At 42.3% G+C, this 11847-nt stretch overlaps 1 protein-coding gene across 3 annotated transcripts; it reads right to left on the bottom strand.

Moving 5' to 3' along the window:
• Positions 1 to 593: 593 nt before the first annotated feature.
• SUV39H2 (SUV39H2 histone lysine methyltransferase) lies at positions 594 to 11833 on the bottom strand. 3 transcript variants are annotated; one of them, XM_058023119.1, is made up of 7 exons: positions 11793 to 11833; positions 10645 to 10790; positions 9024 to 9695; positions 7011 to 7157; positions 5328 to 5457; positions 3861 to 3976; positions 594 to 1046 (listed from the first exon to the last, which is right to left on the bottom strand). In XM_058023119.1, the coding sequence occupies exons 1-6, from the start codon at positions 11809 to 11811 to the stop codon at positions 3867 to 3869; spliced, it is 1224 nt and encodes a 407-aa protein (XP_057879102.1). In that variant the 5' UTR covers positions 11812 to 11833; the 3' UTR covers positions 594 to 1046; positions 3861 to 3866. The 3 variants fall into 3 exon arrangements, with proteins under 3 accessions (XP_057879102.1, XP_057879101.1, XP_057879103.1); XM_058023118.1 differs by having other exon boundaries at positions 594 to 3976; XM_058023120.1 differs by lacking the exon at positions 11793 to 11833 and adding an exon at positions 11095 to 11222 and having other exon boundaries at positions 594 to 3976.
• Between the last annotated feature and the right edge of the window lie 14 nt (positions 11834 to 11847).

Genomic DNA, 11847 nt, shown 5'->3' with positions numbered 1-11847 from the left:
TTTATTTTATCAAAAACTATAGGAAGACAGCAATACTAGAGATGACACAGTATGAAAAGAAAATGTTCCTGAGCTTACAAACTGCATATTCTAATACAGTTCCTAAAACATACAATAAAAATAATCAAAAGATTGACTTAACTTGGAGATTAAATAAATGGACAATAGCTTTTCTTACAGGTGATCTTGCAGCTTTAGTTTTGCTACAAAAAATAGAACCAACAAAAAAAGAACAGCTGGAGGGCAGGCCAGAGGTTACCAGCCCCCAAGAAGTGCATTCACACGACTGAATTGGTGACCATGACAATGCCAAAGGACCACAAAGCAAAACAAAGGCAGAAGCTGGGCTGGTTTAGCTTCCCTAAGAAATTGTAAACAGCTATTTCCCCATTTCCAATTTGGCAATTTTCTGCCAAACTCATAAAAACAGTAAAAGGAGTTTTAAAAGTGACACAATGTCCCATTAAGCTGCATAAGTCCCATTGACTGCAATCCAAATACACTGTGAATACATAAATAAATACTGTTCAAGGCTCTTCTGTTGGAAACTGGATCCATGGGTTTCCTTCAAATAAATACAAAATACTTCTACCTCCCAGAACACAAATGAACAGTTCTTTATTTATGGCAGAACACAACACACAAATCCTTAACAAACAGCAGCGTTATTCCAGCGCTGGTGATAACATTCTGTGCCTCTGGAAAAGGCAGACACCGCACTCCACTCCAACTGCCACAGCTGTTACCGTCTAAAATGCATCTCTTTGCAATATTGAAATCAGGCTGGGCATGGGGGGACAGAGCCTGGGGCCGGCCCCGTGCCCGCGGCAAGGCGGGGCTGCAGGAGGGAATCCACGCCCCGCGCAGCCTCCACCCTGCAGGGACAGCGCGGGCTGCGGGTCCGGGGCTGGAGCCGGCACATTCCATCCACGTGGAATGCACGCACTGCTCACTTGAGCGACATGCAAGGGAAAGCACTAACGACTCCAAACGATGCAAGATCAGCTGCACTTTGCTGACGTTAAAGCTCCACATTCCACTTAAAACTTTTAAATTAAAAAAAAAAATCATTAGAGATATGGCATGATAAAAATTGATGAGATTCAGCATTTATCAACTGTGGATATAGGTTAGCCTGATCACATCAAATACTTTTAAATCTAAGCAAACTTCCTCCTATTCATTAAGCAATATAAAGTCTCTATTTCGACGTGTATCTCTGTATTGTAGATTACAAAACTCACACAGCATTTCCAGCAGCCCATGCTCTTCACCAAAAGTGTAAAACTGATTTTGGCTGGTAGCATATAAAATGTCATTTGCTACCAAAGAGCCAGATCTTCAGTACAAATGCAACTGTGCTTCTTAAGAAACAACCTTGAAATGTTCCTTTTGAAGTGCTAACAATTAACATGAAATTTAAGGCATTTTCTAACAAATTAAGTAAACAGTTACATGCTCGGTACTCGACTTCATTCACCTGAGCCAACAGCTGTGCACCTTATAAAGGTAACTAGCTGACCTATGATACATAGCCAGCATCCAGCTATGGAGCATCCATTTATGGAGCAACATTATTCTGCCTGACCCTGTCAACATTTACATGACTGGTAAGCAATATGCAAGTTTTACAAGCTCTGAATCCATGAGAAAAAAGTCTGTGGATCATTCCTAGAGCATGGACCTTGGCTGTAACTCCACTCATCGCCCACCTCAACTGCTCTTCAGTGGTTCTGAAGCCAAGCAAAACTTAGCATATGTTATGAATAGATTGAGACAACTTTAAGATGATCAGGAAAAAAAAAAGATGACTCGAGTAGCTGAAGAACAGCACATTTCTCAGCCTTTACATTCAAGAACATCTTACAAATGTCTACAGCAAATGGGAATACTCACCCCTAGTCTAACTTCACTGAAGTTAACATTTTTGCAACCAGAAAATACAAGCCTACTATCTTAGAAGTCTGTCATTAGTTAAAAAAGACACAATATGTAAAAGTTTCACCAAAACCAGTTGTGAATATACATCAATCCCAGGGCTCTTTTGCACCTAACAGATAACAGACCATATCTCCACACTGCACTGGCTTTGTTAGACAATGGGCTGCTCTCCTTAACCTTTTGCTATCTAATTCCAAACTGTAGCCAGCAACTTGTTTCAGCCACGACTGCCAAATTTCTGTAATGAAAACAAACAGCAAATGTTACTTCTGACAATTCCATATTTACAAATGCTCTGCGGAACTGCAGTCCTCCTATAGAATCCTAACTAAAAATCAGAGCATAACTGAGAACATTCTACATAACATCAGCTAAGAAGTTCAAGTTTTACACTTGGGATCTGTTAATACCAATTACAGAATCACAGAATCAGTCTGGAAAAGGCTTCTGAGATCATCAAGTCCAACCTATGACCTAACACCATCTTGTCAACCAGACCATGGCACTGAGTGCCACATCCACCCTTTTTTAAAACACCTTCAGGATGCTCCTCTCTGAGCAGCCCATTCCAGTGTCCTATCACCCCTTCTGTGAAGAAATCTTTCCTAATTTCCAACCTAACCACGCCCCCAGCACACCTGGAGACTGTGTCTCCTTGTCCTATTGCTGGGTCCCTGGGAGACTGACCCTCACCTGGCTACACCCTCCTGTCAGGGAGTTGTGGAGAGAGATGAGGTCAGCCCTGAGCCTCCTTTTCTCCAGGAACATGATGGAGTGGCTTGGTGAGCTCATCTGCAGCTCCCTCATCACCCTAGGATGGATGCATGGAGTTAAGAGCATCTAAGTGACTCAGCAAGCCTCTGGCTGCCTCCTCCTGGATTACAGGGGGACTGTTGTACTCCAGCTCAGGAGACCAGCTGTCCTGAGGACAGAACAACTGTCCTAATGCTGAAAACTGAGGCAAAGAAGGTGGAAGTTAAGTACCTCAGCCTTGCCTCATCTTTGGTAGCCATATTCCCTCACTGTGTCCAACAAAGAATGGAGGTTTTCCTTGCCCCTCCTTTTCCTAATAATGTATTTATAAAAACATTTTTACTATCCTTTAAAGAAGTGGCCAGGTTAAGTTTTAATGAAGCTTTGGCCTCTCTGATTTTCTTTCTGCAATTACTTCCTTTGCATGGAATTCCATGGACATTTTACAATTTGCACTCCTGTGAACATTTATTTACACACTGGCTCTCCTTAATCCCTCACCCTGGTGCCACAAATGCTATTGCTGAGATCTTCAAGCTTTTCTTTATATAACAAAAAAGCAAAAGAACTGTCAACTAAGATTTGGAATTCAAATCAAATGCCTCCTGACTTCTCAAGGTATAGAAAACACGTAGCTTGAAGCTGAGTCACAGGAGGTTTAGATTGGATATTAGGAAAAGGTTTTTCACCCAGAGGGTGGTTGGGCACTGGAAGAGGCTCCCCAGGGCAGTGGTCACAGCACCAAGCCTGGCAGAGCTCAAGAAGTGTTTGGACAATGCTCTCAGGCACAGGGGGTGACTCCTGGGGATGTCCTGTGCAGGGTTAAGAGTTGGACATGATGACCCTTGAGGGTCCCTTCCAATCCAGATCATTCTATGATTCTAGGAATATTCAAATCAAGGTACATTTTAGAGTTTTCTTTGCATCCATTTTACAGCTTCCTAAACAGCTGCTCTAGAATTTTAATCCCCTTTAGCAGTTCTGTATTGGCTTGAAACACTACAATCTCTTTCTTTGGCCAATGCCACTTCAATTACAAACACAATACCTTGTTTTCATCATCCTTATTTAGATTAGATGTAAGAATACTTGAATATATGTGTGAAAGAAGAGTCTTCTTAAAACACATTAAAAAAAAAGAACAAAATCTTTGTGACTTTGGATACCCAAACTCAGTTGAGATAACCTCTGCAACACATGGCTCCACATTTACAGACAGTTCTGAGGCTCTTTTTGGATGGGCTAAGATCTTCAGCAGAGTCTGAAGTCAGATCTATTGAACCTGCAACACAGATGAACACAAGTAAGAAAGTTCTAAAGGACAGACCAAGATCATGCCCAGTATTCAAACAGCTTCTAAAGGCTTTCTAACAGCCCAGTTCAAAGAGCTGTGTGTGAAGCTCACTCAGATTCCACTGACACCCTTGTTACAGCTGCTTGTACAACACCTGGCACACACATCAGAATCCAAAACTCAGACTTGATCTTTGTACCCCCCAGGTATCCACGTGGATCAGCTGAGAGTGCAGCTGGCCTTCAATGTCAGTGTCACAAAGAGAGGGAAAGAGGAGTTTCAACATTCAAGATCAGTTTGGCAGTGTGGTGTTTTAAGCCCAGATAGCAATGAAACACCATGCAGACACTTGCTCACTGCCACCCCAGCAGAGCAGGGAAGAGAACCAAAAGTAAAACTTGTAGGTTGAGATAAGAACAGTTTAATAATTGAAAGAGTAAAATATTGTAATAATTATTATATTCTGATCATGCTGATATTGATTAGTAGTAGTAGTAGTAGCAGTAATTGTAAAAAAAAACCAAACATGAGTGATGCACACACAGTTACTGACCTTTGGCTCATTGATGCCCAGAGGCCATCCCTGAACTCTGATCAGCCCCTTCTGGGGATCTCCCCAGTTTCTACACTGGCCATGACATTCTCTGGCATGGAATATCTCTTTGACCAGTTCATCTGTCTATGCTTCCTACCAGATTTTATGGTTTTTTTACATTTTTTGAGCACCTCCTCACTGGTAGAGCCTCAGACACAAAAAAGTTCTTGATTTAAGAAAACCTCAGTGAATTATCAACACTATTCTCATACTGAGTCTAAACCACAGCACTGTACCAGCTACTGAGAAGAAATTAACTCTATCCCATCTGAAACAGCTGTTCCATAGGACCTACATCCACAGCTGAGGCCTACAGGACACCAGAATTCAAAGACAAACCTATGGTGCCTCATGCTGCTGAGCTGTTACAACTACCTTAGTAACTACCTAGCAAGTAGTTTACCTGAAATGCTGATTTGAATAAAGGAAGGCTTTATTTAAGAGCAGCCTAACCATTCCTTTGAGCATTTCTGGGACAAAGCAAAATAATTTGCTTCACCAGGCAGTCCACACACAATCCCTGATGTGCTAGGAGCACTGAGGGAGGCAGTGCACTAGGGATGCAGGCAAAAGCTTCTGGGTGTGCTCCTGTCTGCACTACATGTCATGAGCAACGACTGTTCTGAAAGCCAGAGCCATGTTATCAAAAGCTGTGCCTGAGCTAAATGCTACCATCCTCCAGGCTGCAGTAAAACCCACCAGCACCCCAAAACTTCCACAAGAACCATGTTAAAATGTGCAGACCTTTCATCTGATAGTCAAAGGTCAGCTCTTCTCCAGCCTTGATGGTCCGGGTAGAGAACAGCGCTATTCGGGGAAGACGCAAGTCAAGGTTATCAATGAACACATTGAAGACTTGAAGATTTGGATCACACTGTAAGCAAAAATTAATGCAGTTTCTGTTTAGAAAAATTAGCATTTAATATCACTGAAGTGTTTAAATAAACCAAGATCACAGCAAAGAAAGAATGAGTGAAATCTGCAATTATCTTCTGAAATCAACAAACTGAAAAAATGAAATAATAATTCATAGCTCAGACTTAAGTCCTTCCAGGAAGGCAACCTTTGCACAATGTGCAGACTACACTGATATGCAACAACCTATAAAAAGTGACACCTTCAAAGGTGACAACAAAAATGGTGACAAAATAATTAAAGCCTACTCTAGGCCAATGTAGGCCAACATTCAGAACTAGTATGTACCAACAAAACCCATAAAAAGAATTAAAGCTGAAAGAAAACTAAAAACAACTGAGTGTTTCAAGCCCCACAAACTCACTGCTCTGTAGTGATGTTTAAGCACTACTTCAGGCCAGAGATAACATCTCCATACTATGCAGGAATTTCTGCTGTAAACTGCAAACCTGCTTGGCTTCTGAATTCCCTGCCATGGTCTGGGTGCTAGGAGGAGGGTGAAGGTCACTAAGCTGGAACTAGAAACCACTTCCTCATTTTGTCTGGATTAAGTGTCAAAAATCAGTGGTACCTGAGACTGTTAAATTCTAAATGCTTTTTTTGTTCTTTAACAGTGAAATATGTCACACATGAAAGAATCAGAAGTGAAGTTATAGACACCTAAATTTAGGCTGAAGACTGAGAATACTTCACTCCCATTTGCAAAAGTGAAGAGCAACTGTCTGTACCTAAAACTCTCCTTCATCCTTCTCCCTGGCAAGCCTGCATGAAATACACATATCATCATCTCACAGACCTGAAGACATTAATTTTCTCTATTTGTAGAATACTGACTGCATACCTCACAAACATTGGATTAGTAAGAAATAATAATTTTTAGTTCAGGAATCCTTACAAATGCAGCTCAGCTTTCTTGCTTTAGTTACTTCAGTAGAACTTCAACAAAACACTACAAAAACTGCTTGTGAAAATTTGAGTACTTTGGCAAATTTAGATTAGGAGGAAAAATTATATTTCTCTGCTGTAGATACCTAGGAAAGCACAGGAATTTTCTCTTTTTTCCTCTACCAAGTTTGCAGGATGAACTTCAGAGTAACATTCCAACCTGCCCAGCTACAAAATAACACATCAATTCCTGTCATCTCTGACTCCTAGCTAATTTCATTAAGGAACTGTCACATGTTAAGTATTTCAGGTACTCAGAAAAAACACACCCAAACCAACCCTATTTTGCTTGTCTAGAACCAGCTGATTCAGTGAAAACTCCAGTCCTATAGGATGTCCACTTCAGGCAGCATCTCTGCCCCAGATTTTTGTGGGCAGTGTCAATCTAAGTAAGGCCCAATATTCTGTTCTATTTATTACATCATCTGCTTAACTGGACTGTGCTGGCATGAAGCAAACTACTCCAGAAAAACTGTGAATACAGTAAGGAAATGTTTACATTAGAAGACATTTCTAGCACAATTGGAATAATTCTCCAAATTCTTAATATACAAAACAAAGTCTTACACTGTGGTTCACAAAGTGGGACACATTTCCATATCGAGCTGCATCTACTGTAAATTCATCTGAGTCATAGTCCAAATCAAACAAGTATGTATTTCCCTGGTTGTCATAGAACTGGCCTCGCCTCTCTGCTTCCTCACTTGTAATCACCTAAAAAAAAAAAAAAGGAATAAAGAAACTTGCATCATGTTATTAATTATTACCAAATCAAAACAAAAATCACAATCAAGTTGGAAAAAAAAAACCACAATAAGTTTATGATGTTGAAATAGCATTCCATCTTATGAATGGAGAATACATAAGAGTACATACAGCTGAACTAATTATTTTTGATTGAGGCTTCTCTGGGTGCAATTTGTCTACAGCTCATGCACAGCACTACCTTGTCTCTGGAAAAAAAAAAACATATCAGCACCCTCTACTAATAATTTTGATGATGACAATACAATCAGCTGTTTTTACTGAAGCTTCTATATCCACACTTTTTCCATTAGATCCAGAAAGCCTCGTTTACTTCACACAAAACCGAGATTCAACATGTTCCCTTTGCAAAGATGATCCACAGGTATCAGTCTTTAAAACCCAGCCACATTTACAGCCTGATATTCATTTCCTCTCTTTCCAGAAGCATCTCTTCCTGCTATTTTTGACTGCAATGAAAGATCCTATTCACTGCAGCTCAGACACATCACAAAGCTCAATCTATTCAATTAGATGAGTGTGTCACTGTTGACAGATGAAACAGCTTCAACAACTTCATCTGCAGCCTGTCACATTAAACACATTCTGTGGTATAGATTCAGCAAAGAAATCAGAATTTTGCAGCAAGAGATACAAAATGTGATGGAATTGGACAATAAATCCCTCTAAAATCTGACAGATGAGATTTGAGAAGTCAGCAGTAGATATTAAGTAGATTCAGGTGAAACAGTAAATACACACACTCTTTTCTTTAAGCAACAAAATCACAGAATCACCTTGCAGTGAATGGAGTGTATGACCTTTTGTATATTTAAAGGAAATGGATGAACATGAGAAGAAGCTTTGGGGCAGGAAGCATGGGGGAAATCTACTAAATATCATAAACATTGTACAAAGGGACACAAAGAAATACTTTGAGTCAACATAGTAGCAAGGCAGATTTGTGGTAGAAATGAAACACAGTGCAACAGAGAGGCTGCCAGGAACTGCTGGTGTGAAGAGCTCTGGAACAGAGGCTGAAACACACAAACACAGGGCAATCCAAAACCTCAAGAGTAGCTCAAGGTCTGTATTTTATACCATAAAAGTTCTCTTTGAAATAGTATGAGATTGAATAAGCAGATAATGTCTGTACTATGAATGTTATTCTTGCTGTTAATCAAAAGCAATAAATATGCTTGGAAATACTACCTTAGAAGGGCAGACAAAACAAAAGGGACTGAAAGTCTGTGCAGAGAGTTTCAAAACAACTGTGCTTTGGGAATGGCAAAAAACTACAAAAAAGATGATCAGGGAAGAATGAAGATGATTGCCATGAAAGAAATTAAGGATTTGCCTTTAGAAATACTATTAGGGCATGTGTCTAAAATAATTCTTTAGTGCCACATGAGATAAATATTCTCTTTACTTTTGACCTTTTACAACTGCTCTGGAATGAAGGAATGTTCTAGACAACATAATTTTGCTGTCAACTTGAATGTCCCTTTCTCTCTCTACTCAAAAGCAGACTGATCTATTATACAGTAGAATCACAGAGTATCCTGAGTTGGAAGAGTCCCACCAGGATCACCAAGTCCTGGCCCTGCCCAGGACATCCCCAGGAATCACACCATGTGCCTTACTGTCCAAACACTCCATGAACCCTGCCAAGCTTGTTGTCATGATCACCTCCCTGCAGAGCCTGTTCCAGTGTCTGACCACCCTCTGGGTGAAGAAGTCAAGAAGTGTGAAAACTGAGAGAAAGCTCATTAAAATTTTATCTAACATTTCCTTGATTGTAAGTAATTCACCTCTACAAGATAAATACATACCTACCTCTCCAACATACTCCATCACAAAACTGTTGGTTTTAATTTTCTGGAGGGTTTTTACTCCCCAGCCACGGCCATTGTTGGTTCTGAAGATGCAGAGGGAATATGGGGTCCCTTTCTGCACAATCCTATTGGGGCAGTCAGGCCCACACCTACAATATGAATTGCACTCATAGATGGGCAAGCCAGGCTGGATTTTCAATTTCTTACGTTTATTGTAAGCCAAAATAAAGCCAGCCTCCTTTGGACAGCACTTCTCAGCAGGGCAGTCAGCACATTCACAGCCAGTTGTTATTCCATTGAGCACATTTATTCCTGGAGCAGGTTTATACTCATTGATGTAGTAGAAGTCTAAAGGAGGCCCTTCAAGATCCACGGTGTTTTCTACCAGAATCATTGCTTTGTGATTCTTTTTCCTGTTGAGTTCTTCTGTCCACCTCTGCAGAGCTATTCTTTGTTTAGCCTTCTTTACAACATAATCTGCAATTGCAGGTTTCAGAGTTTTAACATGGTTTCTCAGTTTCATTGCTTTGCCTCCTTTCCCCCGAGACAAGTATTCATTCTTGTCTCTAAGAAAGTTCTGAATAAGCAGAGGGCAGTTCAGATGCTTCCGAGGTTCCCAAGTATTTGAAGATTCTGGCCATCCTTTCCATTTCACAAGATAGTATGCTTTGCCCTTGAAATACAGAAACAGATACAGATTCAGCCAGAGCTCAGGTTGCTGAAATCCACCATCACAGAGCAACACAAACACAAGAGCTCTGGGCTTAAGGATCAGCACACAGGGCAGAAGGCCTTGATGTCCCCATAAAAATTACAATTGGGGAGAAAGAGAAAAATCAGTTTGTCTGCAAATTAACTTATAGCACAACTTAGCATACTTTACAAATTGTCTCTAGGGGCAAAGAAATCAAAAGCTGGGATGAACTCTGATTGCTGACCTGGAGGAGGAGGCTAGTTTGTCAAGGCAGGGGTAAGTTATGCTAACTCGCTGTATGACTCGTATGCACAAGCAGAATGCAGTCGTATCACATACAGAACAAAAAAAAAAAAAGCAAAATGTAGCAAAAAAAGGTCTAAAACCCACTATTGGTCATATCAACCATCCTCCCAGAACATGAATTAATTTGATAAGTGTAAGATTGTATTTACAATGAAGCAGCATTCATTTTGTACTTGTTTAAAAAGGACAAATAACTGTAACAAGGACAAATCCTGAGACTGAATTTCACAGGAATCCATTTGCAGCACATGGCCCTAATTCTTCATCAAACAGACTAAAAGAATCAAGAGAGAAATACACTTGTTTGTCTGCAAATAAAGGAGAGGCATCATAATTCATACTGAGCTACCACCCTAAAGCATCAGAATCAGATACACAAAGGTGAAACATTTCATATTCTAAATGTCTGTAATTTCACAAAAAAGCTCTTCCTTGCACATACTGAAAGTAGCAGTTTACACCACTTTCTGTTTGCAGTTTAAAGTTCAAAATATATTTAATTTGATGCCATCTAAAGCTTTGTCCTCACTGTCTGCTTCTTTATATTATGAGCAAAACTACCTTTTGCTTGCTTCCAAATTTCAGCTGAAAGAGTGATCAAATTGGTCTGTGTTTCTCTTACCTCTTCTACCTTGTAGTCACACAAATATTCCACCTCATAACTCTTTAGACTCCTGTTGGTGATTCCAATGGATTTACATGTGAGATTTTCCTTCCTACATAATTCTTGGAGGGTCTCATGTGAAGCTAGACATGGCACATACCAGGCTACAATAAGAAAATTGGTAAAGAATCCTATTTAATGTCTCAGCTAAATTGAAATCATTATGCCTCATCCCAGAGTCCCCACATTACCATTTGTGACAGCAGTCCACGAGTCTCCTGTACAACAACTGCAGCGTCTCCAACTCAACCCTCCTCTACCGAGTCAAGGGAAACACGTTCATGATTCCCTCCCTGCACCTTTATTCTGTACAGTACGTACGCATCCAAAGAAAAACAAACATTTTGGAGGGCAGAGACTTCCACAGGTGAAAGATACACTAAGCACCAGCAATTTTTCTACAATTACCGCATCGCACAACTGAATTCCGGCAAGCAGGAAACCTCCATTCTTTAACAAGACCGCCAAATTTCTGTAGCCAGGCGCAGCTGAGTACTTGCGATGCAACCATGGCGACCGGACGAGGAGATAGAGACCCACAGCCCTTATCGGGCAGGATCGCGAGTGCCCGGTCAGCCAGGCGGATTTAGAGGGACGAGACATTCGCTCAGGGCGCCAGCGCCCGGGAAAACCCGGGATCGAGGCGCGGGATGGAGTCCAGAGCGGGAGCCGCCGCTGCAGGGCCGTGCCCGCCTCCCCCCGGGGCTCCGCGGGGCTCTCCCGCCCCGGCCCCGGCGCAGCTCACGGGGCTCGGGAGGGGTCGGCGGTGCCTTTCCCGCGGCCGCACCGGGATCCAGCGCCTTTCCCCGCGTCCCACCCCCGCTTCCAGGGTTACCCCAGGCACCTCCCGCCCTCCTCGCACAGCTCCCCCGGGGCAGCGGGCAGGACCCCCAGTTCTTCCCTCCCCGCCCGCCGGGGCTCTGTGGGCAGCGGCGGTGGGAACGGTCCCGACAGAGCCGGGCGAACGGGAACCGCTAGCGGCTCCCACAGCCGAAAGCGAGCAGCAGCTTCCCCATCCCTCCTTTCCCCCGGTCCGTCCCGGTCCCCCAGCGCCCGGGCGGCCGCAGAGCCCCGGGCGGCCGCGTCCCCAGCCCGCTCCCCCTCACCTCCTCGCCAGCCCTCCATGTTGGGGGGTGCGGGGTCCCGCGCCGGCTCCGCCCC

The sequence above is a fragment of the Melospiza georgiana genome, chromosome 4 (genome assembly GCF_028018845.1).
Source record: "Melospiza georgiana isolate bMelGeo1 chromosome 4, bMelGeo1.pri, whole genome shotgun sequence".
Lineage (NCBI taxonomy): Eukaryota > Metazoa > Chordata > Aves > Passeriformes > Passerellidae > Melospiza > Melospiza georgiana.
This window is presented reverse-complemented; position numbering and strand designations above follow the sequence as displayed.